Genomic DNA, 25,263 nt, shown 5'->3' on the forward strand with positions numbered 1-25,263 from the left:
GAGTAAAACGTCAGGCCTCTGAGCACACAACTTCCAGAGAATTCTTGCCCTTGGGAGGTGGGTGTGAAGCCCAGGAATCAGGATATCTGGGGAGGAGAAAAGGGAACCCCCAAGCAAAGGCAAGGGTGGCTGAGCTCTTCCTCACCCGAGGACTCAGAACGAGTGTCTTCTAAGATCCGGGACCCTCCCTGGACCAGTGCCCCCAGAAGACCTGAGTCCTTCCAGAATCTAGCAACTGCTGTCCCCCTGCCCTGGAGCCCAGAATCTGAAGCCCAGGAATCAGGATATCTGGGGAGGAGAAAAGGGAACCCCCAAGCAAAGGCAGGGGTGGCTGAGCCCTTCCTCACCCGAGGACTCAGAACGAGTGTCTTCTAAGATCCGGGACCCTCCCTGGACCAGTGCTCCCAGAAGACCTGAGTCCTTCCAGAATCTAGCAATTGCTGTCCCCCTGCCCTGGAGCCCAGAATCTGAAGGTCTCAGCTGTATTCCTGGACAGGGCATTCCTGGGAACAGTGCACTGCATGGTGGACTTCCAGGGTCAAGCTGTCTCTCCCCTCCTCCAGGGCGCCTCTGAGGTCTGTTCACCCAGAGGACAGCCCCGACCATGCCCAGGAACAGGGGCAGCTTCAGGAAGACCAGGAGCAGGAAGTGGACGTTGCTGAGCCAGGACCTGTGGGAGACACGGTGACTGGGAAGGAGCTGCCTCCTCTGGAGGAGGTCCCAGGACCCTTCCTGCCCCACTTCTCCCTGTGCCCCGACACTATAGCCTAGATAAAGTGAAGTCACTCAGTTGTCTCCAACTGTTTGCAACCCCATGGACTGTAGACCACCAGGCTTCTCCATCCATGGGATTTTCCAGGCAAGAGTACTGGAGCAGGTTGCCATTTCCTTCTCCAGGGGATCTTCCTGACCCAGGGATCGAACCTGGGTCCCCCGGATTGTAGGCAGACGCTTTACCATCTGAGCTACCAGGGAAGTTCCTAGATAACTCAGGATCAAACCCGAAAGACCCAAGTCAGGGCAGCCCCTCTCTGGGACTCCTGTCGTCATTCCTGCCTCGGGAACTGCCCTTGGGACTCTCCTTAAGGGCAGGGCAGGGAACGGAGAGAGGAGAGGGACTGGGCAGTGCCCACTTCCAGAAGTGTGCACCCAAACTCATCCTCTCCATCCCTTTCCTGCACACATAGTTTTCCCTGTTATCAGCTGACTTCTTGAAACCAGTCCTCACCCACACTTTAAAGCCCTCGCCCCCTCATTCCCTTCAGGGTCTGACAGCAGCATCTCAGCCCTTCTGCGTATCTTTGGAAGGAGGAGACAGACCCAAATGTCAGCCTGGAACCAGCGCACCTCCCACAGACCCCCACAGGCAGCTCCTGGAAGCAGAATCTCTGGTAGAGCAAAGAACTTTAGATGAGAGCCTGGGTTAGGGACCGAGGAATCAGGCCCCTGCATCCAGAGCCCGGTGAGAAGGGAGACAGGGAGGGTAGGGATGGGAGGAGGGGCTTCAAGTCCACCTGAAACTAGCCTCCGTTTGTGTCCCTGCAGCTGCCCCTCCAGGGAGAGGGTTCACAGAACGGGTGATATTTTCCACTCTGCATGCAGCTTTGGAGAATATAAACATCAGAACCAGAGCTGGAGGGAAACCCAGCAAAGAGTGAGGTGTAAAGGTCATGGTGTGCTGCCAGGCCTTGCCCCAGGCCCCAGCCGAGGGCCCCTAAGGCTGCTGACCCTCCTCCCCCACGGTCTCCCAGACCCTTACCCTGGGCAGCGGGTCGACATCTCCTTGGTGCTGAGGTTCTGTCCATCATTCACAGTCTGGAGGGTGTCCGGTACAGCCAGACAGGCGGTGCTCCCTGGGGTGGTACTTGGTGCTGGAGATCAAAGCATGGCTCAGGCATCACTCTTTCCCCAGTCCCACACTAAGCACCTATGTGGCTCTGATGTCACACAGAATCATCCAGTGACCACCACTGTCTACCGAAGCGAGTCAGTGTGTTCAGGGGTCTCTGCCTCTCTGTAAGGGCAAGGATGGTGCCCTGTGTGGGGTACCTATGCGCCCCAGCCCATGCCAAAGCTGAAGGGTCAGCTGCCTTTCTCCCTGACCACACCCTAGGCTCCTCCCAACACTGCTGAGACAGAGGACAAGACCCAGGACACTGTTCATCCTCGTCCCTCATCCTTGTCCACAAGCCCACTCTTTTCCCATAAGCTCTGCTGCTGGACCAAAGGGGGCTCTTACCTGGGGAAACAGACACCTCAACCTGGACCGAGGGGTCCCAGGACAGCACGTCCAGGATCCAGATGGTCTGAATTCGACACCAGTAGGATCCAGCGTCATTCATGTTGAGGTTCTCCATGGTCACTGTGAAGGTCAGGTTGTCCGCGTGGTCTCTGATGGACACGCGGCCATTCCTCTTTTCTTTCTCTTCTCCTTCTGTCTCCACAATCTTGCGACACACTCTGCCATACTTTCCTCGGCACCAGTATTTGTTATGCCCCTTGTATGCCTTCTCATACTGACACCGGACACGCAGAGAGCTCCCCGTGGTGCCCGCCACAGAGCCAGGGCCCGTCAGTGACAAACAGCCTGGAAAACACAAGTCAGATCCCAGGACTCTGTCCCAAGAGGTCCCACCAGCAGCTGTTTGCTTGAATCCCAAGGGGAAAGTTACCAGGAAGGCGTGGACCATTCCAGGCTCGGGGACGGGGACCTGGAGAGACACCTGGATTTAAGACCTAAGCCAGAGGGTCTGGAGATGGCGGTCAGCAGGGCCAGCTCAGACCCGTGCCCGGCGAGCCCAGACATGCTGCCTGGCTGCACGGGCACCCTGTCCCTGGGAACAAGGGGAGTCGGGCCACGGTTGGAGGTGAGAGTAGAGAGGGCTAGCAGTCCTGCCCTGTTCTTTTTTGTTGTTTGCTTGTTTTGTTTTAATTTAAATTTTTAATTTTCTATTGGGATATAGCCGATTAACAACATCATGATGGGTGAACAGGAACAATTTGTTTCAGATGAACAGGAAAGGGACTCAACTGTAAATATACGTGTATCCACTCTCCCCCAAACTCCCCTCCCAGCCAGGCTGCCCCATAACATTGAGCAGAGTCCCCTGTGCTACACAGTAGGTCCTTGTTGGTTCTCCATTTTAAATACAGCAGTGTGTACATGTCCATCCCAAACTCCTCAAGTATCCTCTCCTCCCATCCGTCCCCCCGGCAACCATGAGTTTGTTCTTGAAGGCTGTGAGTCTCTTTCTACTTTATAAGTCCGTTTGCATCCTTTCTTTTTAGATTCCACGTGTAAGGGATGTCATGCAATGTTTCTCCTTCTCTGACTGACTTCACTCAGTGTGACACTGTCTAGGTCCATCCATGCTTTTTAATATCCTGCCCTGTCCTTAACCCTCCAACCTCTGCCAGGCATGAGGTTTGGGCGTGTAACCAAAACACTTCCCTTTGGAGTAAGATTTCTGCATCCTGGGTTTTTTGTAATTCAAACTATTTCTTTAAGAGTATAACTTCTTGGGATTTCCCTGGTGGTCCACTGGTTAAGAATCTGCCTTATAATGCAGGGGATGTGGGTTTGATCCTCGGTCAGGGAGCTAATATCCCAGTGTTTCAGTCTTAGCATAGACGAACCCTCACTCTGCAACTAGAGAGTCCATGAGACACAACAAAAGACCACCTGGCAGCCAAAGGCCTCACGCACCGCAGCCAAGGCCTGACGAAGCCAACACATTGTTTAAAGAGTATGACTTCTTGTCTACTCTGCTCTCCACATGTTCTCAAGGGAGAAAAAATAAATCTCTGGCTCTCATCACAGACCCTCAGATTTAGAAGGTGGATTATAATAGCTCAGCCCAATTTTCTACCTAACCCACAAATATATCAAAAGTGTCCATGAAATATGTTGACAAGTGATACCAAGTTACTGGTGTTTGAATGAGGAAGCCAGATTGGATTGGGAAGGAGCTGGTAGGTCTAAGTTATAGGTAGCATCCCAATTCTTGGGTTGGCCAGTGAGCTCACAGAGGTTTGCTAAATTATGTATGATTAACATAAAAGAAGGACTTCCCTGATGGCTCAGAGGGTAAAGCGTCTGCCTGCAATACAGGAGACCCGGGTTTGATCCCTGGGCCGGGAAGATCCCCTGGAGAAGGGAATGGCAACCCACTCCAGTACTATTGCCTGGAAAATCCCATGGACCGAAGAGCCTGGTAGGCTACAGTCCATGGGGTCACAAAGAGTCGGACACGACTGAGCGACTTCACTTTAACATAAACGAGGGCCTTGTATGGACCAATGATGAGAAGGCATCCAGCCAAGACCAACCCAATCTGGACACTGGAAGTTAAGAAAAAGAAAAGAAGATTCTACTAATTCCAAGAGAGTACTCTCCTCTGTCCTGCTAGAAAGTGCCTGGATGCAAGATTAGCAGGTCTTACATGGGACCGTATAAATTCATGTGTGCCTTTTTTAAGGAAAGTGTTTGCTGGTTGCTTACAGGAGCTCAAGTCGGAGAGCAATGAGTTCATAACGGAAACACTAGGTGGTCAGCAGAGCAATCTGCAGGACACACCTTGAGCGGTTTTGTGAATATCACAGGCTTTGCTTTGTTCTAGATACCCCATGGGCGTCGGAAAGAGCCCTGGGGAGGAGGCTCATCTGGATTTAATTGTCAGTTCTTTCACTTACTGGATATGTCAGTAATCCCTTCATGGTTTTATCTGCAAAGTGGGAATGGTACTAACTGCCCTGCGTCATGAAGTTACTCAGAGGGGAACGGCAGGAAGGTTCCTTAAAAAACTAAAAATAGAGCTACCATGTGACCCAGCCATCCCACTGCTGGGCATATGTCCAGAGGAAACCATAATTCAAAAAGGTACATCCCCTCCTCCCCCCAGCGTTCACTACAAAAGTATTTACAACAGCCAAGACCTGGAAGCAACCTGTGTCCATCGACAGGGGAATGGGTAAAGCTGTAGTAACACAATGGAGTGTTACTCATCTATAAAAAAGGATGAAATAATGCCATTTGCAGCAACATGGTTGGATCTAGAGTTTGTCATACTAAATGAAGCCAGTCAGACAAAGACAAGTATCATATGATATTGCTTATCTGTGGGACCTAAAACATGGTACAGAGAGTCACAGAGGTAGGAAGCAGTGTCACGGTTACCAAAGGAAAGTCGGGGAAAGGCTAAATTGGGAGGTGGGGATTGAAATATACAGACTACTGTATATAAAATAGGTAACTAATAAGAGCCTACTGTATAGCACGGGGAACTCTACTCTGTACTCTGTAATGGCCTACATGGAAAAGAACCTAAAAAAGGGTGGATACACGTGTGTGTGTCGCAGGCAGATTCTTTACTGCCGACCAGCAGGGAAGCAGCCTGCAAAGCAAGAGACGAAGGCTCGATCCCTAGGTTGGGAAGGTTCCTTGGAGAAGGGAAAGGCTACCCGCTCCAATATTCTCACCTAGAGAATTCCGTGGACAGAGAAGCCTGGTGGGCTACAGTCCATGGGGTGGCAAAGAGTCACACACGACTGAGCGACTTTGACTTATACCCGTATGACTGATTCACTTCACTCTACACCTGAATGCCGTACACAACATTGTAAATCAACTGCAATCCAATAAGAAAAGTTGCTCAGGGGGCTAAATTGTACCATAGGTTTGAAAGTGTTTGCAGGTTGTAAAGGGCTTAATAAATATAAGTTCTGTTCTTGTTCATTTTATATCGGAATCTACTTCCTCCGTCTCCTTTCTTTTTCCCTTTGCTCTGGACTCACTCTTGCCATCTTTCTTTATATCCCTGACAACCCTCTTGGGCGCCCTCCATAAATTTAAAGTCATCACATTTTCTCCATACCATGTTTGTAACCCCAGACGGGTGCACAGGGTGGAGGAGGGAGCTGGGATGAAAAAGAAGAACCGAAATTTAAATTTTTACAAGTGACTTCAAAGTTCCGATCTTAGCCCATGTGAAATATCAGCTGCAAATGTTCTTAAGATGGAAAAACGAGGCTGTGGGTCTGGAGAGTTCAGCCAGTTCCTCAGAAAGGGTGGGAAGAAGTTTCCATCTTCAGTTTAACTGCACCCAGGCTGGGGCACTTAGACATTTTATTAGATTTAAGCAAGAAGATTTAAACAAGCACTGATATGCTGGTAAACCAACTCCCTAGGGGAGAAGCCTGATTTTCGTTTGCCAGTTTCCAAGGTGTGAATACTCTAGCCCATGACTGGTTTCTTTTTTCCTTTTTTATTTTTTTTTAAACTTTTTATTTTGGAGTATAGTTGATGAACAATGTTGCATTAGTTTCGGGCTATACAACAAAGTGATTTAGTTATATATGTGTAATACATTCTATACGTATATAGATATAGATCCTTTAAATAGATCCTTGAAATCTCTCCCTTTTCCATCCACTTTTCCAGAAGAATCTGTCATTACATTGGGCAGACTCTACATTTTGTGAGGGAACCTAACAAAAAAGATTACTCTAAAAGCATGAAGAAAACCCTCTAATTTTTATCTTAAACTTACAAATATCATATATTAATGCATATACGTGGAATCTAGAAAAAATGGTATAGACGATCTTATTTGCAAAGCAGAGCCGCAGATGTAGGGAACAAACATGCGGACACCAAGGGTGGGAAGTGGGGAGGATGGGACGGATTGGGAGAGTGAGACAGTCGTGCATACGTTACTATGTATGAAGTAGATGCGAGAACCTACTGTATGGCTCAAGGAACTCTATTCAGTGCTCAGTGGTCATATACACGTTACTATGTATAAAGCAGATGTGAGAACCTCCTGTATAGCTCAAGGAACTCTACTCAGTGCTCCGTGGTGACCTAAATGGGAAGGAAATCCAACAAAGTGGGGGTATACGTGTACGTACGGCTGACTCACTAGACTGTACTGCAGAAGCATGCATCACTGTGAATCAGCTCTGCCCCAATAAAAATTGATGTTAAAAATGTGCTCTCGTGCACTTTGAATGTCTCTTTAAAGATTTTCTCTTCTGAAAGTTCAACCGTTGAGGAACAATTTGATCATGTTCTTCCAGGAGGGAGTTTACGTAGAAGCTGAGGTTGCCCTTCTAGACTCTTCGTTCATCCCTCCTGATAAATCTTTTGTACCCCTTTCAGCTGAGCCCTGACCAAACAGAGTGGCTCTCCTTCCTGAGCTTTCTATGGTCTCCAGCATCTCCACGCTTTGGCATCAGCTACTCTGATTTTCCACTCAGCTCACTCATTCATCCTTCCAGACTAACTCCCAGTGATGCTTTAGGGAGATCTGTATCCTTTCAGGAGCAGAACTGGGGGCCCTGTGTGCACGCTCATCACCATATGAGTGAGCCTCTTCTATAGCAAGTTCCACACATGGCTGACTCTTTGAGACCCCATTGACTGTAGCCCTCCAGGCTCCTCGGTCCAGGGAATTCTCCAGGCAAGAATACTGGAGCGGGGGACTCCCCTGGTGGGTCAGTGGTTAAGAATCTGCCTGCTAAGACAGGGGACGTGGATTCAGTCCCTGGGCAGGGAAGATCCTACATGCTGCAGGGCAAGTACTGAGGCTGCACACCTCGAGCCTGTGCTCTGCAACAAGAAGCCACCACAATGAGAAGCCACACCACGACAGAGTAGCCCCTGCTCACTGAGGCTAGAGAAAGTGACAAAGACCCAGTGCAGCCATAGATAAATTCTTTTTTTTTAATTAAAAAGAATACTGGAGTAGGTTGCCATTCCCTTCTCCGGGGAAATCTTCCTAACCCAGGGATCGAATCCACATCTCCTGCATTACAGGCAGATTCTTTACTGTCTGAGCTAGCAGGGAAGCCCTAGTTTCATAGTAACTTGACTCCTTCATCCAATCACGAGTCCCTGAGTGCAGAAATTGCTCTGAACTACTGAATCCAGAACAGTCCTGGCACACAGTTGGTGCTCAATAAGTGCATGGAGGCACACAGATGGTGCTCAACAAGTGTGTGTAGGACCATAAGATGAATGTTTGAATGTATAAAAGGATATACAGACAGATGAATTGATGTGTCCCTCCCATTTCTGCTGATGGTCTGCCTCTGGCTTGAACCCAGGACAGACCTTCTACCCTTCCACGGTCCTGCCCTCTGCAATACCAAGTTCCCAAAGGCCCCATTCCCACTCACCTGGGAGGCAGAGAAGGAGAAGAGCTGAGGGCAGCCACATGGTCCTATCTCCCTGGCAGGTGGCCCCAGAGGATCCAGGTCCCAGCTGAAGTCTAGGTGTCGACAACAGAGCCCGGGTCACCCACCTTCCACTTGTTCAACATTCCTGTGTGTTACTTGCTTATCTACTTCCTTTATAATTTCTTAGCTACTTCCTAATTTGAAGCCTTACTTAGAAAAAGGGGAAGGGTGGCAAGAGACACTTCAGAGAACAGACAAATCAACGAGAGAAATATACCAATTTTTTTGTCCATTTAGTGACAATATAAGGTTTGGGTCATACCTTGAGCCTTCATGATCTCAATCCCGAGATATAAAGCAACAGAGGACACCCCTTGTCCCTTGCCTTTCTCTGTCTTCCCTCCTCTCTGGCTGCCTACTTTGCTGTTGCTGTTGTTTTGTTTTGTTTCTGGACATACCACTTCATATGTGGGATCTTAGTTCCCTGACCAGGGATCGATCCGGAGTCCCCTGCACCAGGAGTGCAGAGCCTTAGCCACTGGACCATCAGGGAAGTCCCTTCTCCTGTGTCATTTCTTCAACACTGATAACAGCTGGAGGGAGACTATGGTTCTCACATTATTTGATCCACCAAGAGGATCAAACAAATTTCCAGTCCCTTCGGTCTTGCTTTTCTCTTGTTTTCTTCTGCTTTCTTTTTTTAATTCCTCAATATGATCCTGGAGTTGTTTATAAAGTAGAGGAAATTCGAGTAAGCAAAATCAAGTGCTGATGGCTTAAAATATATATAAAATATGACTAATGTGGTCACATTTCACAAAAATCCAATAAGAAAGTGCCCCCACTATGGTAGATGAGTCAATACAGAGACTTCCTCCTAGACCCAAATAGGAATTCTGTATAAAACACAACTCTGAAAGTTGTAATATATAACTGAGGTCAAAATCATCCAAAGAGCATCCCCAAGTGCCAGAAATGGAAAGGGAATTGAAAGCCAAGACCAGGAGTGGGACCTGATACCGAACAGCTAATGGAAACTATTAGAAATGGATAGTTCTCTTTCAGGAGGTGAGAGGGGCATTTAAACAGCCACTCAGGACTGGGAGGTCCAGTAGCTAAAACTCCGCATTCCCAGTGCAAGGGGTCTGGGTTCAACCACATGCCACAGCTAAGACACACGCAGCCAAATAAATCAATAAATATCCAAATAAATGAAGAAACAGCCCCTCAGGGCCAGGAGCCGATGTCTCAGGTCTATATTAGGCAGGAGCTGGAGCTCCCTGCCAAAAGCTGGCATCCGTAAAGAGACCCTACAGCCTCAAATCAGAGTGAAGGGAACCCTTGTGGAATCATGACACCATCCTGACCCCTTACAGCCACGTATTAAAGAGTCTCCCACAGAAACGGGGACCTAAGTTGCACCACATACAAATATGAGCTTCAAAGTCACAGTTTCTCATGACATGACAAGTAAAGTAATATAGATAAACTCCCCAGCGATCTGGTGGTTAGGACTCCACGGTTTTACTGCTGAAGGCCCAGGTTCAATTCCTGGGAATTGTCAGGGAACTAAGATCCCACAAGCCACACAGTGCAACACCCTCCCCCCCAAATAAGAAAAAGAAAGAAATATAAAAACACACTGGCAATCGATGAGGCTTGTAAGGTTGTAAGAGATGAACACAAACCCACAGCCACACCTCCAGCCCTCCCTTTTTTTGCACAGCCCATGAGCTAGGGACAGTTTGACATTTACAAAGAGTTGAGGGGAAGATCAAAAGCAAAAATATTTCATGACGTGAAAATTTCATGGAAGTCGAATTTTAGCCTGCATAAATAAGTTGTGTGGGAACACAGGTACCCTGGTCGATTTACACATTCTCTATGTGGCTTTCTGGCTCCAACAGCAGAGTCAGTGGTTGTGGCAGAGACCACAGGTCCACAAAGTCTAAGATGAGTGCTGCCTGGTCCTGACAAAAAGAGCTTGCCGTCCTCTGCTCTTAGGATGGAACCCTCCCCACGTGTGCCTAGCGGTCGTTCCTACCCATAATTATTATAGAAGCGGGACTCTGAGAGCAGAACACCCTTGGGATAGTCAGCACGTGGGTAACAGGAGCTACGTTAGGTGGTGCGATGGTTTTTCAGGGTCCAAACAACCTAGAAAGTGACCTCAGGCCAAGTCCAGCCCAGCTCAGTCCAGGCCAGTTAGAGACCTGGGTGCCTCTTCCTGGCCCCCACCGTCTTTCTTTGATGGCCCAAGATGTGGGCACTCTCTTCTGGGTTCCATTCACTTGGTATAGCCCCATGTGGCTCTGGAGGAAGCAGGTTGTCTTCACCTATGGACAGCCCCTGGCCCCCTAAGCAGCTCTAGTCACACCTGGCATTCCTGCCCAGTGTCTCCAGCCCCTCGCCCCAAGGGCCCAGCTGAGCCCCGTGACCTTGGGACAGCTCCATCCTGACTCCACTGGCATCTCCAGCTCAACACAACCAAAGTCTAGCCCTTCTCCCTCGCTCGCCCACCACCACCACCAGCATCCTGCGTTTCCTCCTCCACTCTCTGGGGCTCCCGCTCCTGACCTTTCACTTCCTGCTTTTACATTCGTCATAAGTGCTGCTGTTCCAAGCTGCCCTGAGCCCAGGAGACACCCTCTTTGATAGAAGAGAGAAATTAGCCAATGGAAAAAACCACTCTTACTAGCTTGAAGTTTACTTCTGATACAGATAGACTAATTGCAGGTAATCAAAAGGGAGAACATATAATGAGATGTAAAATATGCTTGGGGCTTCCCTGGTGGCTCAGAGGGTAAAGAATCCACCTGCAATGCAGGAGACACAGGTCCCATCCCTGGGTCGGGAAGATCCCCGGAAGGAGGGCAGGGCAACCCACCCCAGTATTCTTGCCTGGAGAATCTCATGGACAGAGGAGACTGGCAGGCTACAGTCCATAGGGTTGCAAAGAGTCGGACATGACTGAAGCCACTGAGCATATAATTAAACATATGTTTAATATTAAAGTAGTTTCCTTAATATATTTCATGCAAAAAATGCTGTGTATATTTAATGCTTTAAAAAGCTCCTAAATAGGCCAGTTTATGGAGATTTAGAGTGTATTTCTGCCAAGAGTGGGGAAAGGACTCTCTTTCCTAGGCACAGAGCGGGAGGAGCTGGTCCCCTCCAGACCCCTCTGTCTGCAGGAAGGAGACTACTGTGTTCTGCAGGAATTACCCAGAGAAGCCGACACCTGTGGGTGAGGAGAGGCGCAGGGGGTCAGGCGGGTAGGGGACAAGGAGCCTGGACGTCCAAGGAGGAGGAGAAGGGACAAAGTCAAGGACAGGGTGGGCCCTGGGAACTCAGGGTGAGTATCCCCCGGGCAGAGGGGACGTCCACCTGTGGAGTGGGAACTCCTAATAACATGCTTTCACAGTCTTGATAAATTTCACAGGAACAGCACTTGGAATAACAGCGTATGTTAAGAAACCGTATTATGATTATTCTTCATGTTTTTCTTAGAATAGGAGCCTTGTTACAAACCCCAAGGCCAGACCCAGAAAAGAGTATGACTGGGATCGTGAGAGCATGGACCTTGGAACACCAGGCCAGCGTCAGGTATGAACACTGCCCACGCACTTGCTGACTGTTCCCAAGAAAATCAGAAATGGCCTGGGGCAAAAAAACAGGAAATCTGGACTATGTCAATGCAGTGTCTTTGGAAAGATAGATCAAAGAAAGTTTGGTAGTCTGTAATCAGGAATAAAAGCTGGACTCAGAGTGGACGCTACACCTCCAGTCCAATAGAGGCTGAAGGTGCCTGGACCCACTGCACCAGATTTCATGTTCTGTTTGCATTTTCTTCGCTCCCGGACCTTTAAGGCAACACACCTGCTTGGCCCTAGAACAGGAAACAGCACCGTGTGTAGCGAAGGGGCGGGTCCCCAGCTGGGTGTCCAGAGCTGCAGAGCCGAGTAGAAACCAAGCCAGACTCGAGTTGGGGCTTTGCTTCCTCAAAATCAGCAGCTCTGTCACCGCCCCTTGAAGCCCGTGCACCTCCACCAAGGGCACCCCGCCCCCGCGCTCCACACCCAGAGAAAGCCCGCTCACAGCAACCAAAATACAATTTAAAACTAAATGAAAAATAAAGAGCTATGGCAGTGGGTTTCAGCGGAGGGATTTCTGCCCCTAGGGGACATTTGGCAAAGCCTGGAGACAGTGGTGGTTGTCCCAGTTGGGGTGGGGGACGTGTTACCATCATCTAGTGGGCAGGGGTCAAGGATGCTGCGGGACGGCCCCACCACCAGGAGGTACCCAGCCCAGAGTGTCGGTGGGGCCGGGGCTAAGGGAGAAGCATTCCAGGCCGAGGGAAGAGCAGACGCAAAGGGCCTGAGATGAGAAACCACTGGATGAATTCAAAGAACAGGAAGGAAACCGGGAGAGCCCGGCATATGGTGGGGAAGAGAGACGCAGGGGTCTGAGAGGGGGCCTTGTCGAGCGTGGTGAAGAGCTGGAATGTTTGATGACAGCCGTGGGACACCTCTGCAGGGCTCGGGGCAGTGTGGGCTCTGGTTTATGTATTAAAACAACCACTCCGCTGTGGGAAAAGGAGAAGCAGGGAGGAGCCCGGCTCTGCTGTCACCCGGGAGGGCAGTGGCGGCGGCCTGACGCAGTGATGCACCCAAGTCTACAGTCCCGGGGGGTTCCGGGAAGCAGAAGCATCAGGATTTGTGACGAACTAGGTGCAGAATGAGGGGGCGGGGGAGGAGGAATCCAGAGTGACTCCCAGGTTTCCTCTGGCGAAACTGGGTCGGGGTCAGTGTTCTTAGTTTGCTAGAGCTGCCACAACAAAGGTCTTTATCTTTTCATAATTCTGGAGGCTGGAAGTCCAAGAGCAATGTTCGGCAGGGCTGGTTTCTCCGAAGTCCTCAGTTTGTAGATGACCATCTTCTCGCTGTGTCGACATGGTCTTCCCTCTGCATGTGTCTGTGTTGCAATTTCTTCTTATAAAGACACCAGTCATACTGGGTTAGGACCCACAACAATGCCCCCATTTAAACTTACTTCTTTAAAGACCTGATCACCAAATACCGTCACATTCTGAGTCACTGGGAGTTAGGACTTATTTCTTTTCATTTATTTTTTTTGGCTGTACGGGGTCTTTGTTGCTGCCCAGGGGCTTTCTCTAGTTGCAGCGACCAGGGGCTCCTCTTCGCTGTAGCGTGTGAGCTTCTCGTTGCAGTGGCTTCTCCTGCTGTGGGGCACAAGTAGCTGTGGCTCGCAGGCTTAGCTACTCCACAGCATGAAGGATCTTTCTGGACCAGGGACCAAACCCGTGTCCACTGCACTGGCAGGCAGATTCGTAACCACTGGACCACCAAGGAAGTCCAGGGGGTAGGACTTTAATGTAAGTTTTCAGGGGACACAACTCAGCCCGTAAAACTGGTGACGCTTCCTAAGATGGGAGAAGGGCTTTGACGGTGAGGATGGATGTAGAACCCCACAAGGATGTAGTAAGCTCCCAACGTCCATTAGACGTCAGGTGGAGATGTTAAGAGGGAACCTGAATATGCAGTGTGGGATCCGGGTGCGAGACACCCGTTTGGAAGACTGCAGTAGTTACTGGTACTTCAAACCGTGAGACTGCGTGAGGTACGCAAAGGAAGAGCGCAGAGGTCCAAGAGCTGAGCTGCCAGGCTCGCAAATATCTTCTAAATCAAGAAAGGGAGAAAGTGATAAAGTAAAGTAAGGGAGGAGGAAAGCGAGGCAGGAGGTACACCAGGGGAGTCTGAAAGCTAAGAAAGGAGCCAGTTTCTGCCAGGGAAAAGTGATCAACTGAGTCAAATGTTGCTGAGAAGCCAAGGAAGATGTGAACGGAGATGGTGCCTTTGGACTGGTCAAGAGCTTCTCTACACACTGCTGGGAAGACAGATGAAAAGCACCGCAGAGTGAATAAGCAAAGAGGAGACCAACAGCTGGAGAGGCTGGGGGCTAAGGGCGTGTCCTTCTCAAAAGGAGGAAGCTTTCCCTGTGCTGCTCAGCTGTGAATTACCAAAATGTGACGCTGAACCTTCAATTTATTAAAAACCCACACTAACTGTGAAGGGCAGTAACATAAGGTGTGCCAGGAGATGACAGACGGGCGGGTAGACAGCGAGATGAAGGCCGAGGAGCGGACCGAAGTATGGACAGGCAAGTGATCGATAAGCTGTTCTTCTTCTTTTTCACCTCATTTGAGTTACAGAAACATCACTTTAAGGGTTTCCCTGGTGGCCCAGGGGTCAGGACTCTGAGATTCCAACGCAGGGGGCACAGGTTCGATGTCTGTTTGGAGAACTAAGATCCTGCATGCCACAAGGCACAGCCAAAAACATAAATAAACATTGCTCTAAAATTATTCTGCAAACTACACATATATGTTTTACACAGCCTTCTCTAAGCATGATATACATTACATTTAAATATATATGATTATATATATATATAATTAAATATACATATATATGTAATGGAGCAATCTCCATGGATTTTGAGAGAGAAAATCAACGCCCAAGAATGCTACACTTTATAGAGAAAAAAAAACAAAACATGGTTTTGAAATACAAGGACTTCACATGTACACTATCCATTTGTAGTTTTTAAAAGAAAGAAACAGAAAAAAGAATTCAAAGCACTCCACCCAACCAAGAAAGGAACCCAAATGATTTTAGTTTGAGGAAGAAGCGATATAAAGGAAATAACAGTGGAAAACAAGTCAGTTAAGCTTTAGAATTTATGTCTAAATCATCATTATTAATATGGTTATATTTATTGAAAATGCTAAAGTTAATTCTTGGAAGAAGACATATCATTTTTTTAAATTAATAAACATTAAGGAGCCAGGTCTCAGAGGTCGTATCACCAAAGACACCTCTCACTTTCTTCGAAGATTCCAGGGAAGAAAAGGGTGACTGGGTCAGTGGGTTCTGCTCAACCATGGGCGGGGGTATGGGCCTTTCTTCCTGGGCAGGACTCTGTATGTGGAAAATCAAATGTTCTGGTGGAAAGCTGAGTGGGAAGCTAGCCGTAGGGCGATGGGAGCCAGAGTTTCTGGAAAAGACCAAGAGCATCTCAGGGGAGCAGTAAGTGGAGCTGCAGCCATCGGAGGAGGCCAAACAGGGTTCCTAGTTACAGCAGCTGCTGTCCTGCCTCAAGCCTAGTGCCGGGGGCTTTGCCCACATTATTTCTAAGACGTGCATGCATGTCTGCTCAGCCATGTCCGACTCTTTGAGACTCCAAGGACTGTAGCCACCAGGCTCCTCTGTCCATGAAATTCTCCAGGCAAGACTACTGGAGTGGGTTGCCATTTCCTGCTCCAGGGGATCTTCCCGACCCAGGGATTGAATCCAGGTCTCCCGCATTGCAGGTGGATTCTTTGCCACCTGAGCCCCCAGGGAAGTCCAATTATTTCTAAAGCTCACAACAAAGCCGTCAGATGTGTACCATCATCCCCAGGTTACAGATAAGAAGACGGAAGCCCAGACAGGCCCTGAAACCAGGCATCATCTCCTCAGGCTCACAAGTCCCAGTTCTGTTTGGTGTCCTTTGGGATGGTCGGGGAAAGCCAGGGGAAGGAGCACGAGATGTGCTTCTAGAGGAGACCGAGGGCTCGGTGGCCAGGAAGTAGGCAGATTCCTTTTCAAGAACATGTGCATTTGGCGGAAGCCACCACACGGAAGAGGCTAAGAATCCAGAAGAGAAGCTTCTCTTCTCTTCACCAAAATCACATGTATCCTCAGCTGCCCCCTCACCTCTCCTGAGCAGGTCCTCAGCGCAGGTCCTCAGCGCTCTCTGAGAGGCTGTGTCCCAGGACCTCGTCCTCTGCTGCTCAGTCACTAAGTCGTGTCCGACTCTCTGTGACCCCACGGACCGCAGCACGCCAGGCTTCCCTGTCCTTCACTACCTCCTGGAGGTTACTCAGACTCACGTCCCTCATGTCGATGATGCTTTCCAACCATCTCATCCTCTGTGCATGAAAGATGACTCATCCTCTGTCTCGTCCTCTGTCTGTCGCTACTTCTCCTCCTGCCCTCAACCGTTCCCAGCATCAGGGAGAAAAAATTAAAATGAGTATTTTCTGTTCATCAAAAACACAGTGTAGAAAATGAAACGGCAGGACAGAGACTGAGGGAAAATGTCTGCAGTGCATCGTGGGCATCTGAACACCGGACGTCTAGAATATATAAAGAGCTCTTATAAATCAGCAATAAAAAGGGGGAGAAACTCAAGTTTTCAAATAAGCCTAGGATTTATTTGAACGGAAACTTCACTGAGGAAGGAAGATACGTGAAGAGCTAACGCACACATGAAAAGGTATTCAGCCGCATCCATTTTCAGAGAAACACAACTGAAAACCACAGCGAGAACTGGGTGGACGGTTGGGCAAAAGAAGTGAGTATATACTCAACGCCACTGAACCGTGCACTTTGAAACGGTTTAACTGGCCAGTTTTATGGTATTAATATGTATATCCCACCACAATTTTTTTAAAAAAAGAACAGGAAATGGGCCTCCCCTGGAGGTCCAGTGGTTAAGACTTTGCCTTTCAAAGCAGGGAGTACAAGTTCAATGACAAGGTTCAATCCACCAGGTTCAATCCCACGAGCTTGGTGGCCAAAAAACCAACACATTAAAAAAAAAAAAAAGAACAAATTCAATAAAGATGATTAAATGGTCCACATCAAAAAAAAAACTTTTAAAAAAGCACATTAAAAAAAAACCATAACCTGAGCTTGTGACTTTTAGGTCCCCACGTGTGCCCTGTTCATCTTTTATTGTAGTTTTGTTTTTTATCTTCTAACTCCACACCCACCCCTTGCACCCACCCAAACACCGTCTCTTGAGTATTTCTATTAGATAACATCTGAGCTGAGCAACATCTCCTTCAGCTGCTTTCTCATCTGAACATCAAAGTTCTGAGATTCATCCTGGAAGCTGCTGATCGTCCCTCCTGACTGATGGAGACTCTCCCACCCCTTCTGGGTGCCATGCTGCATCGGCTCTTTATACACATTTCTGACCAGGGACCTTCACAGTCCACCCTGGAGTCACCCTCGTGTTCATCTCCTGTGTGTCTGTGGCCAAGGGCACCCCAGGGAACTTCCCTGGGCAGAGCCTCAATCCCCAGGAAGAAGAAAAAACAAAAAACAAAGGGTAAGTGTCTGCCTGAGTTGTAAGGTAAAGGTAAAGTCGCTCAGTCGTGTCCGACTCTTTGCGACCCCATGGGCTGGAGCCTACCAGGCTCCTCTGTCCATGGGATTTTCCAGGCAATAGTACTGGAGTGGATTGCCATTTTCTTCTCCAGGGGATGCTAATTAATGCTTGGCAGAGTCGGGATTAAAATGCCAGCCACCAGATTCCAGAACACATGTGCGTCTCTGGGCCAGGAGGCGGGAGTTGGCAGGAAACACATGTCTAACAATCAGGAAAGAACCCCAAGAATAAATAGTTGCGGGACTTGCGGGACACAATGTGTTACAATGTTACAATGTGTCATAATGTGTTAGGGTCTGGGGGGCCGGGGGGCCAGCGAGAGGAACTCCACCCATGGCAAAGGTCATGAGGAAGGAGGCTTGGCATAGGCAAAGGCGTGATCAAGCCTCAGGAGACCCCCTGTTCCCGAGCATCTACCCCCAAAACCAGAGTCTATCTACTTTACTGTTTCATGCTCTCACCTACACCTCTGACTTTACGGGGTGCTCTCCCCCATAACCATTTCTCTTGGAGAAGGAGTTAACTTGCAGCTCCAGTTAATAAAAATTCCTGGGCATGACAAGAGTGTTTCAACTTAGAAATTCCTCTGGAGGTCCTCTAGCCTCCCTGATCAGGTTCGTCCGGCCACATGTGATTGTTTACAGCCTCCCAACCTGAGTGGCACCAGATGTTTTAGACTTACTAAAGGCAAATTCTTTTGGGAAGTTAGAAATTATTGGTATAGTGGGTTAGTTAGAAATTATATTGGTGAAGGACTTTTCATTTATTGTGCCAATAATTACTGCTAATTCCCTGCCCTGGGTGTGACAAGGGTGTCTCAGGTCAAACCTCTCTGCTGACAGACTAGCTTGTGTGACAACCTCTCAACCATAAACAGCACAGAGAGTTTGGAGTATTAGCATAGGGCTTTTCGCATTGTTGAGTCAGTGATTGCCACCAGGCCTCCATATCCTTAGGCACCTGGGAATATATTAATCAATGTATTTGGAATATAGAAAAGGAAATATAGTAGTTTTTGATGTTAGCAATACTAGACTTTTTGAGTTAATGAATTTTCTCTTTTGTTATAGATCACTGTACTTTGTTATAAATCACTGTGTCTTTGCTATGTAAAAATGTAACTTTATCACTATCTTAAGACTAAATAGATCTTAAGGGGAACATTGGGGAAAGGATTTTCATTTGTTGGGCTGATGTTTGCTGCTAAACTCCATATTCCCTGCCCTTATAATGAATATAACTAGCATATAGGAGAAATAAGTATTAACCTTTAAGCATATAGGAGAAATAAGTATTAACTTTTAAGATTAATCATGTTAACCTTGGGTTAAATAAATTCCTTTCTTGATTGTAACTCACTACACCCTCACCCTATAGGAATGCAACTTTATTTGGAGGGTGGTGCCTGGTTTAAGAAAAAACACCCTTGGAAAAATAAGTTTTTTGTTATCAGAAAGAAAGGGTCGTAAAATGTCAGCAGGTCTCATGGCCAGAAGATGATGTAAAACCCCTAAGGCCTTTTTTTAAATACATTTATGTGAAGCACCTGATTTTGATATAGGTCAGGACCGCTGACCCCCACGTGACTCTGTATTCATCCCTATGTGTAACAAAAGGTATATAAGCAAACCCAAAAATAAAGAAATCCAATCAGTTTCCAGAAAGACTGATTCCCCCATGTCGCTTCTTTCTTGCTCTCCATTTTTCTGGCTGAATTCCCATCTGGAATGTGGGTACTCACCAAGCCTGCTTATTTTGCCTGGGCTTTTAAGATCAGACCAGGGAGGCCTCAGTGCCTCCTCTCCTTCGGGAGAACGGAAAGATGCCTTCGGCCTACATAGGTGGTGATTGGTATTCCATGTAAACCAAGTTATTCAGCCTCTTTTTCTCTGCTAATTTTCTAATCCCTCTCTATCTGTAATTAAATAAGTGATTTCCAAGGACGCCGACTCCATCCCCACCTTCAAATCACCCTGGATCCACCGGGGCTGGACCCCAGCAAGGGTCTTTCCAATAGCGACTACAGCCTGTCTCTGAGAGAAGCATTGTTGATGTTCAGTTGCTCAGTCGTGTCTGACTCTTTGTGGCCCCATAGACAGCAGCATGCCAGGCTTCCCTGTCCTTCACCATTTCCCAGAGTTGGCTCAAACACATGTCCATCGAGTCAGTGATGCCATCCAACCATCTCATCCTCTGTTGCCCCCTTCTCCTTCCACCCTCAGTCTTTCCCACCATTAGAGTCTTTTCCAAGGAGTCAGCTCTTCACATCAGGTGGTCAAAGTTTTAGAGCTTCAGCTTTAGCATCAGAACTTCCAATGAATATTCAGGGTTGATGTCTTTTAGGATTAATTAGTTGGATCTCCTTGCTGTCCAAGGGACTCTGGAGAATCTTCTCCAGCACCACAGTTTGAAAGAAGCATAATACACAATTAAAAAAAAAAAAAGCAATCTGGATCAGCTCAACATAGGTGACCTCCGACAATACTCATTCTGGATAACTGATTCTTGTTTTCATCAAGCAGTCTTCAGACTGGTCATTTGGTCTCCAGAACAAACCTCGACACCACCCCGCCATTCTCAACTCTATCTGGGCCCACCCGGCGGAGAGTAAGGATTGCACTCTCCTACTTCTGCTTTCTTGTCTGTCTCATCACTGTGGCTTTCATTCACAGTCACAGCCACTGTTTATTCTGCTGCCTTTTTTTTTAAGGAAGAAACTGGACAGAAAACCTGTAAGTGGCTGGCAGACAAGCACTAGAGGAAACGGCAGCGTGACCTCCTCCTGTGCTCGCAGCCTGGAAACCCCAGCAGTACTGCAGCCATGGAGAGAAAATCCACGTGCTGAGGGCCTCCAGTGCTCGTGGGAGGGTCTCCTCGGAGTGTCAGCAGAGAGAGCCCTGGACACAGATGCTCCTGAAGGCTTTATTCACAACAGTCAAATCTTGAGGCAACCGAGCTGTCCTTCCAAACATGTCCTTCTGAGATGTTTGGTGACTGGCCAAGCAAACTGTGCTACATCCCACAAAGGAAAGTTATTCAGTGCTAAAAAGAAATGAGCTGGGACTTCCCTTGTGGTTCAGTGGTCAAGACTCGGAGCTCCCAGGGCTGGGGGCCAGGGTTTGACCCTTGGACAGGAACTAGATCCTATGTGCTATAACTAAAGTTCCTGCATGCTGTAACTAAGACCCAGGACAGCCGAATAAATAAATATATATATATATATTTTTTTTTTTAAAGGAGACACAGACATAGAGAACAAACTTGTGGACACAGTGAAGAAAGAAGAAGGTGGAATGAATAAAGACAGTAATGTTGAAACACATACGTTACCGTGTGTAAAACAGATAGCTGATGGGCGTTTGCTGTATGACTCACGAGGTCAAACCCAGTGCTCTGTGACAACCTAGAGGGGTGGGATGGGGTAGCAGGTGGGAGGGAAATTCAAGAGGGAGAGGACATATGTATGCCTATGACTGACTCATGTTGAATAATGCAGAAACCAACGCAATACTGTAAAACAATTCTCCTCCAATTAAAAATAAATAAACTTTATTTTTTTAGAAAAGAAAAATTACAGGTTGATATAATACATAAGGCAAAATTACAAATGAAAACCAGTAAGTGTTTGGTAGACAAGTACTAAAGACAAGGACTTTATTGAATTAAAAATTAAATAAAAATACTCCCAAGAAAGAAAAGAAACAAGCTAAAGCATCACAGTGGCAAAACACATCGCTCCTTTCTCAGTCAGTTCAGTTGCTCAGTCGTGTCTGACTCTTTCCAACCCCATGGACTGCAACATGCCAGGCTTCCCTGTCCATCACCAACTCTCGGATTTTACCCAAACTCATGTCCATTGAGTCAGTGATGCCATCCAACCATCTCATCCTCTGTCGTCCCCTTCTCCTGCCTTCAATTTTTCCCAGCATCAGGGTCTTTTCGAATGAGTCAGTTCTTCACATCAGGTGGCCAAAGTACTGGAATTTCAGCTTTAGCATCAGTCCTTCCAATGAATATTCAGGACTGATTTCCTTTAGGAGGGATTGGTTGCATCTCTTTGCTGTCCAAGGGACTCTAAAGAGTCTTCTCCAATACCACAGTTCAGTTCAGTTCAGTTCAGTTCAGTTCAGTTCAGTTCAGTCACTCAGTCGTGTCCGACTCTTTGCGACCCCGTGAACTGCAGTACACCAGGCCTCCCTGTCCATACCAACTCCCAGAGTCCACCCAAACTCATGTCCATTGAGTCGGTGATGCCATCCAACCATCTCATCCTCTGTTGTCCCCTTCTCCTCCTGCCTTCAATTTTTCCCAACATCAGGGTCTTTTCAAATGAGTCCGCTCTCCCCATCAGGTAGCCAAAGTATTGGAGTTTCAGCTTCAACATCAGTCCTTCCAATGAACATCCAGGACTGATCTCCTTTAGGATGGACTGGTTGGATCTCCTTGCAGTCCAAGGGACTCTCAAGAGTCTTCTCCAACACCACAGTTCAAAAGCATCAATTCTTTGGCACTCAGCTTTCTCTATAGTCCAACTCTCACATCCATACATCACTAATGGAAAAACCATAGCCTTGACTAGATGGACCTTTGTTGGTAAAGTAATGTCTCAGCTTTTTAATACGCTGTCTAGGTTGGTCATAACTTTCCTTCCAAGGAGCAAGCGTCTTTTCATTTCATGGCTGCAGTCACCATCTGCAGTGATTTTGGAGCCCCCCAAAATAAAGTCTGACACTGTTTCCCCATCTATTTGCCATGAAGTGATGGGACCAGATGCCATGGTCTTAGTTTTCTGAATGTTGAGCTTTAAGCCAACTTTTTCACTCTCCTCTTTCACTTTCATCAAGAGGCTCTTTAGTTCTTCTTTGCTTTCTGCCATAAGGGTGGTGTCATCTGCATATCTGAGGTTATTGATATTTCTCCTGACAATCTTGATTCCAGCTCGTGCTTCTTCCAGCCCAGCGTTTCTCATGATGTACTCTGCATAGAAGTTAAATAAGCAGGGTGACAGTATACAGCCTTGACATACTCCTTTTCCTATTTGGAACCAGTCTGTTGTCCCATGTCCAATTCTAACTGTTGCTTCCTGACCTGTATACAGGTTTCTCAAGAGGCAGGTCAGGTGGTCTGGTATTCCCATCTCTTTCAGAATTTTCCACAGTTGATTGTGATCCATACAGTCAAAGGCTTTGGCATAGTCAATAAAGCAGAAATAGATGTTTTTCTGGAACTCTCTTGCTTTTTCCATGATCCAGCAGATGTTGGCAATTTGATCTCTGGTTCCTCTGCCTTTTCTAAAATCAGCTTGAACATCTGGAAGTTCATGTTTCACATATTGCTGAAGCCTGGCTTGGTTAATTTTGAGCATTACTTACTAGCATGTGAGATGAGTGCAATTGTGCAGTAGTTTGAGCATTCTTTGGCCTTACCTTTCTTTGGGATTGGAATGAAAACTGACCTTTTCCAGTCCTGTGGCCACTGCTGAGTTTTCCAAATTTGCTGACATATTGAGTGCAGCACTTTCACAGCATCATCTTTTAGAATTTGAAATTTGAAACACCACAGTTCAAAAGCATTCAATTATTTGGCACTCAGCTTTTTTTATAGTCCAACTCTCACATCCATACATGACTACTGGAAAACCCACAGCTTTAACTAGACAGACCTTTGTTGGCAAAGTAATGTCTCTGCTTTTCAATATGCTCTTTAGGTTGGTCATAGCTTTTCTTCCAAACAGCAAGCATCACAGTGGCAAAACACATCCCTCCTTTTTAACCCCCCCTTTCAGGAACTAAAAGTCAGCATCCACAAGCAAGGTGCCTCTGTGGGAGTTATGGGATCCAGCACCATACACCAAGGGACCCGGGAGGGGTCTCACTCACCTGTGCACTGAGTAACAGACAGACAGATCTTGCGAGGGGCTGTGGAACCAGCCAGAGGCCACGGGACTGGTCCCAGCCCTTCTCAGCCACAGCTGGGGAAACCTGGTGAAGCCTGACCTGGGCAGACATCCCTGTACAAGAGTCTCTGAAGAAGCCCAGGCTTCCCGGGGCAGATGCCAGCACTGCACTGGACCAAAATGCACTGGAGAAGGCAATGGCAACCCAATCCAGTATTCTCGCCTGGAGGACCCCATGGACAGAGGAGCTGGGGGGCTACCGTCCATGGGGTCACTAAGGGTCAGACACTGCTGAGCCACTGAGCAAGGAGGGAAGGCAGTTGTGCAGGATGAGGCTGGAGGATCCTGTTTCTCTCCTGCAGAATCCGAAGTACTGAGGCGAGACCACAGTGTGACTCAGGGGAGGGAGGCGCTGCGAACGAGGCAGATCAGAATGTCAGAGGGCACCTCAGGGATGTGGTCCCTACTGGCTGCGCTCAGGAGCCCGGCAGGAAGGGTGCGCAACAGCCACTGGGAAAACGTCACTGGAAGATCGATCGCCCCCCAGGGCCCCCAGGCACGCCCAGCTCACTGAGGGTTAAACCCACTCTTCCTCTACTCTGCCGAGAGCACCCCCGAGCCCCGAGCCCCGGGAGACAGGGAGGGAGGGCGCTTGGGAAACAGGCTGGGCTCTGCGGGGAACGAAAAACAAACTTGAGCGGTAGCGCCACCTGCTGGAAAATAAGAGTTTTCCAACAGCCAGCCTGATGAGTTGTGCAGTCTAGAGAAGACATAGCAGCTTAAAAATACTGCCACAAGGGACTTCTCTGGTGGTTCACTGGTTAGGAATCTGCCCTTCAGTGCAGGGGACCTGGGTTCAATCCCTGGTTGGGAAGATCCCCTGGAGGAGGAATTGGCAACTCACTCCAGGATTCTCGCCTGGAAAACCCTCTGGACAGAAGAGCCTGGCGGGCTACAGTCCATGGGGTCGCACAGTTAGACAACACACACGCTCACGCGCTAGAGCATTGAGAGACTTAAGGGGAAAAAACAAACAAACTAGAAGGAAACTGGAAGGAAGCGAGACAGTATATGGGCGCGGGGGAACCAGTAAGAAGTTGCAAGTGCAGAGTCTAGTTCCATCTCTGCCATTCCCCCCAGGCCTGAGGGTTCCCACCTGCAGAAAGAGGAAGCCAGACCCACGAGGGCACCGGACCCCAGAGCGCCCTCCTGAGGTCCTGGCCCACCTCGGGGCGGTGTCTAGATCTTGGAGGGCAGGACAGAGGGAACCAGCCTCCAGGGAGCTTCAGGCTCCAATTAAGGTAGCTTACAGATGAAATTTTATTTAAATAAGAGGTTCTGCATTAAATACTTCACGCAAAGAGTACATCAACCTAGAAGCAAATCATAAAGAATAATAATAAAATGTGTGTGTTCCCCACCCAGCATAAGAAATTTTCTTTAGTGGTTTTTTTTTTTCAATTTTTAATTTTTGTTCCCTGATTTAAATGTAATATACTCACTATAGGAATTTTACAAGATGCAGAATACTGAGAAAATAAAAATCGCCATTATCTCATTATCTTACTGCTAATGGTCTGGTAACAATGTTGTTGTTTAGTCGCTCAGTCGTGTCCAGTTCTTTGTGAGCCCGTGGACTATAATCTGCCTGGCTCCTCCGTCCATGGGACTTCCCAGGCAAGAGTACAGGAGTGAGTTGCCATTTCCTTCTCCAGGGGATCTTCCTGACCCAGGGATGGAACCTGTGTCTCTTGCATTGACAGGCGGGCTCTTTACACTGAGCCACCAGGAAAGACCTTTGTGGTAACAGTACTTCCCTGTTTAGTCTGAATGTGCTATTTTTCTGAAATTGAGATCTTTTCATACAAATTGTCCCTTTTATACGTCATGACCACTTTCTGTTGACAGCTAATTTCGTATCCCTTCATCTCCAAAATTCCAAGAAAATG

The 25,263-nt window shown here is 47.8% G+C and overlaps 1 protein-coding gene across 1 annotated transcript; it reads right to left on the reverse strand.

Moving 5' to 3' along the window:
- Positions 1–272: 272 nt before the first annotated feature.
- On the reverse strand, positions 273–8,356 carry LOC120866705 (CMRF35-like molecule 2). Its single transcript, XM_040244487.1, has 4 exons — positions 8,179–8,356; positions 2,240–2,587; positions 1,760–1,871; positions 273–670 (listed from the first exon to the last, which is right to left on the reverse strand). Exons 1-4 carry the CDS (start codon positions 8,216–8,218, stop codon positions 280–282), a joined length of 891 nt encoding a protein of 296 aa, XP_040100421.1. The 5' UTR covers positions 8,219–8,356; the 3' UTR covers positions 273–279.
- Positions 8,357–25,263: the final 16,907 nt, after the last annotated feature.

Source organism: Oryx dammah, unplaced genomic scaffold (genome assembly GCF_014754425.2).
Source record: "Oryx dammah isolate SB20612 unplaced genomic scaffold, SCBI_Odam_1.1 HiC_scaffold_8, whole genome shotgun sequence".
NCBI lineage: Eukaryota > Metazoa > Chordata > Mammalia > Artiodactyla > Bovidae > Oryx > Oryx dammah.

Bases quoted from the DNA above. Each gene is read 5' to 3' on its own strand.
- LOC120866705 (XM_040244487.1), bottom strand. From the start codon at position 8,218: ATGTGGCTGCCCTCAGCTCTTCTCCTTCTCTGCCTCCCAG. The intron at 2,588-8,178 runs GTGAGTGGGAAT...TGTGTTTTCCAG, and splicing joins TCTCCTTCTCTGCCTCCCAG to GCTGTTTGTCACTGACGGGC. The intron at 1,872-2,239 runs GTAAGAGCCCCC...TTTGATCTCCAG, and splicing joins TGAGGTGTCTGTTTCCCCAG to CACCAAGTACCACCCCAGGG.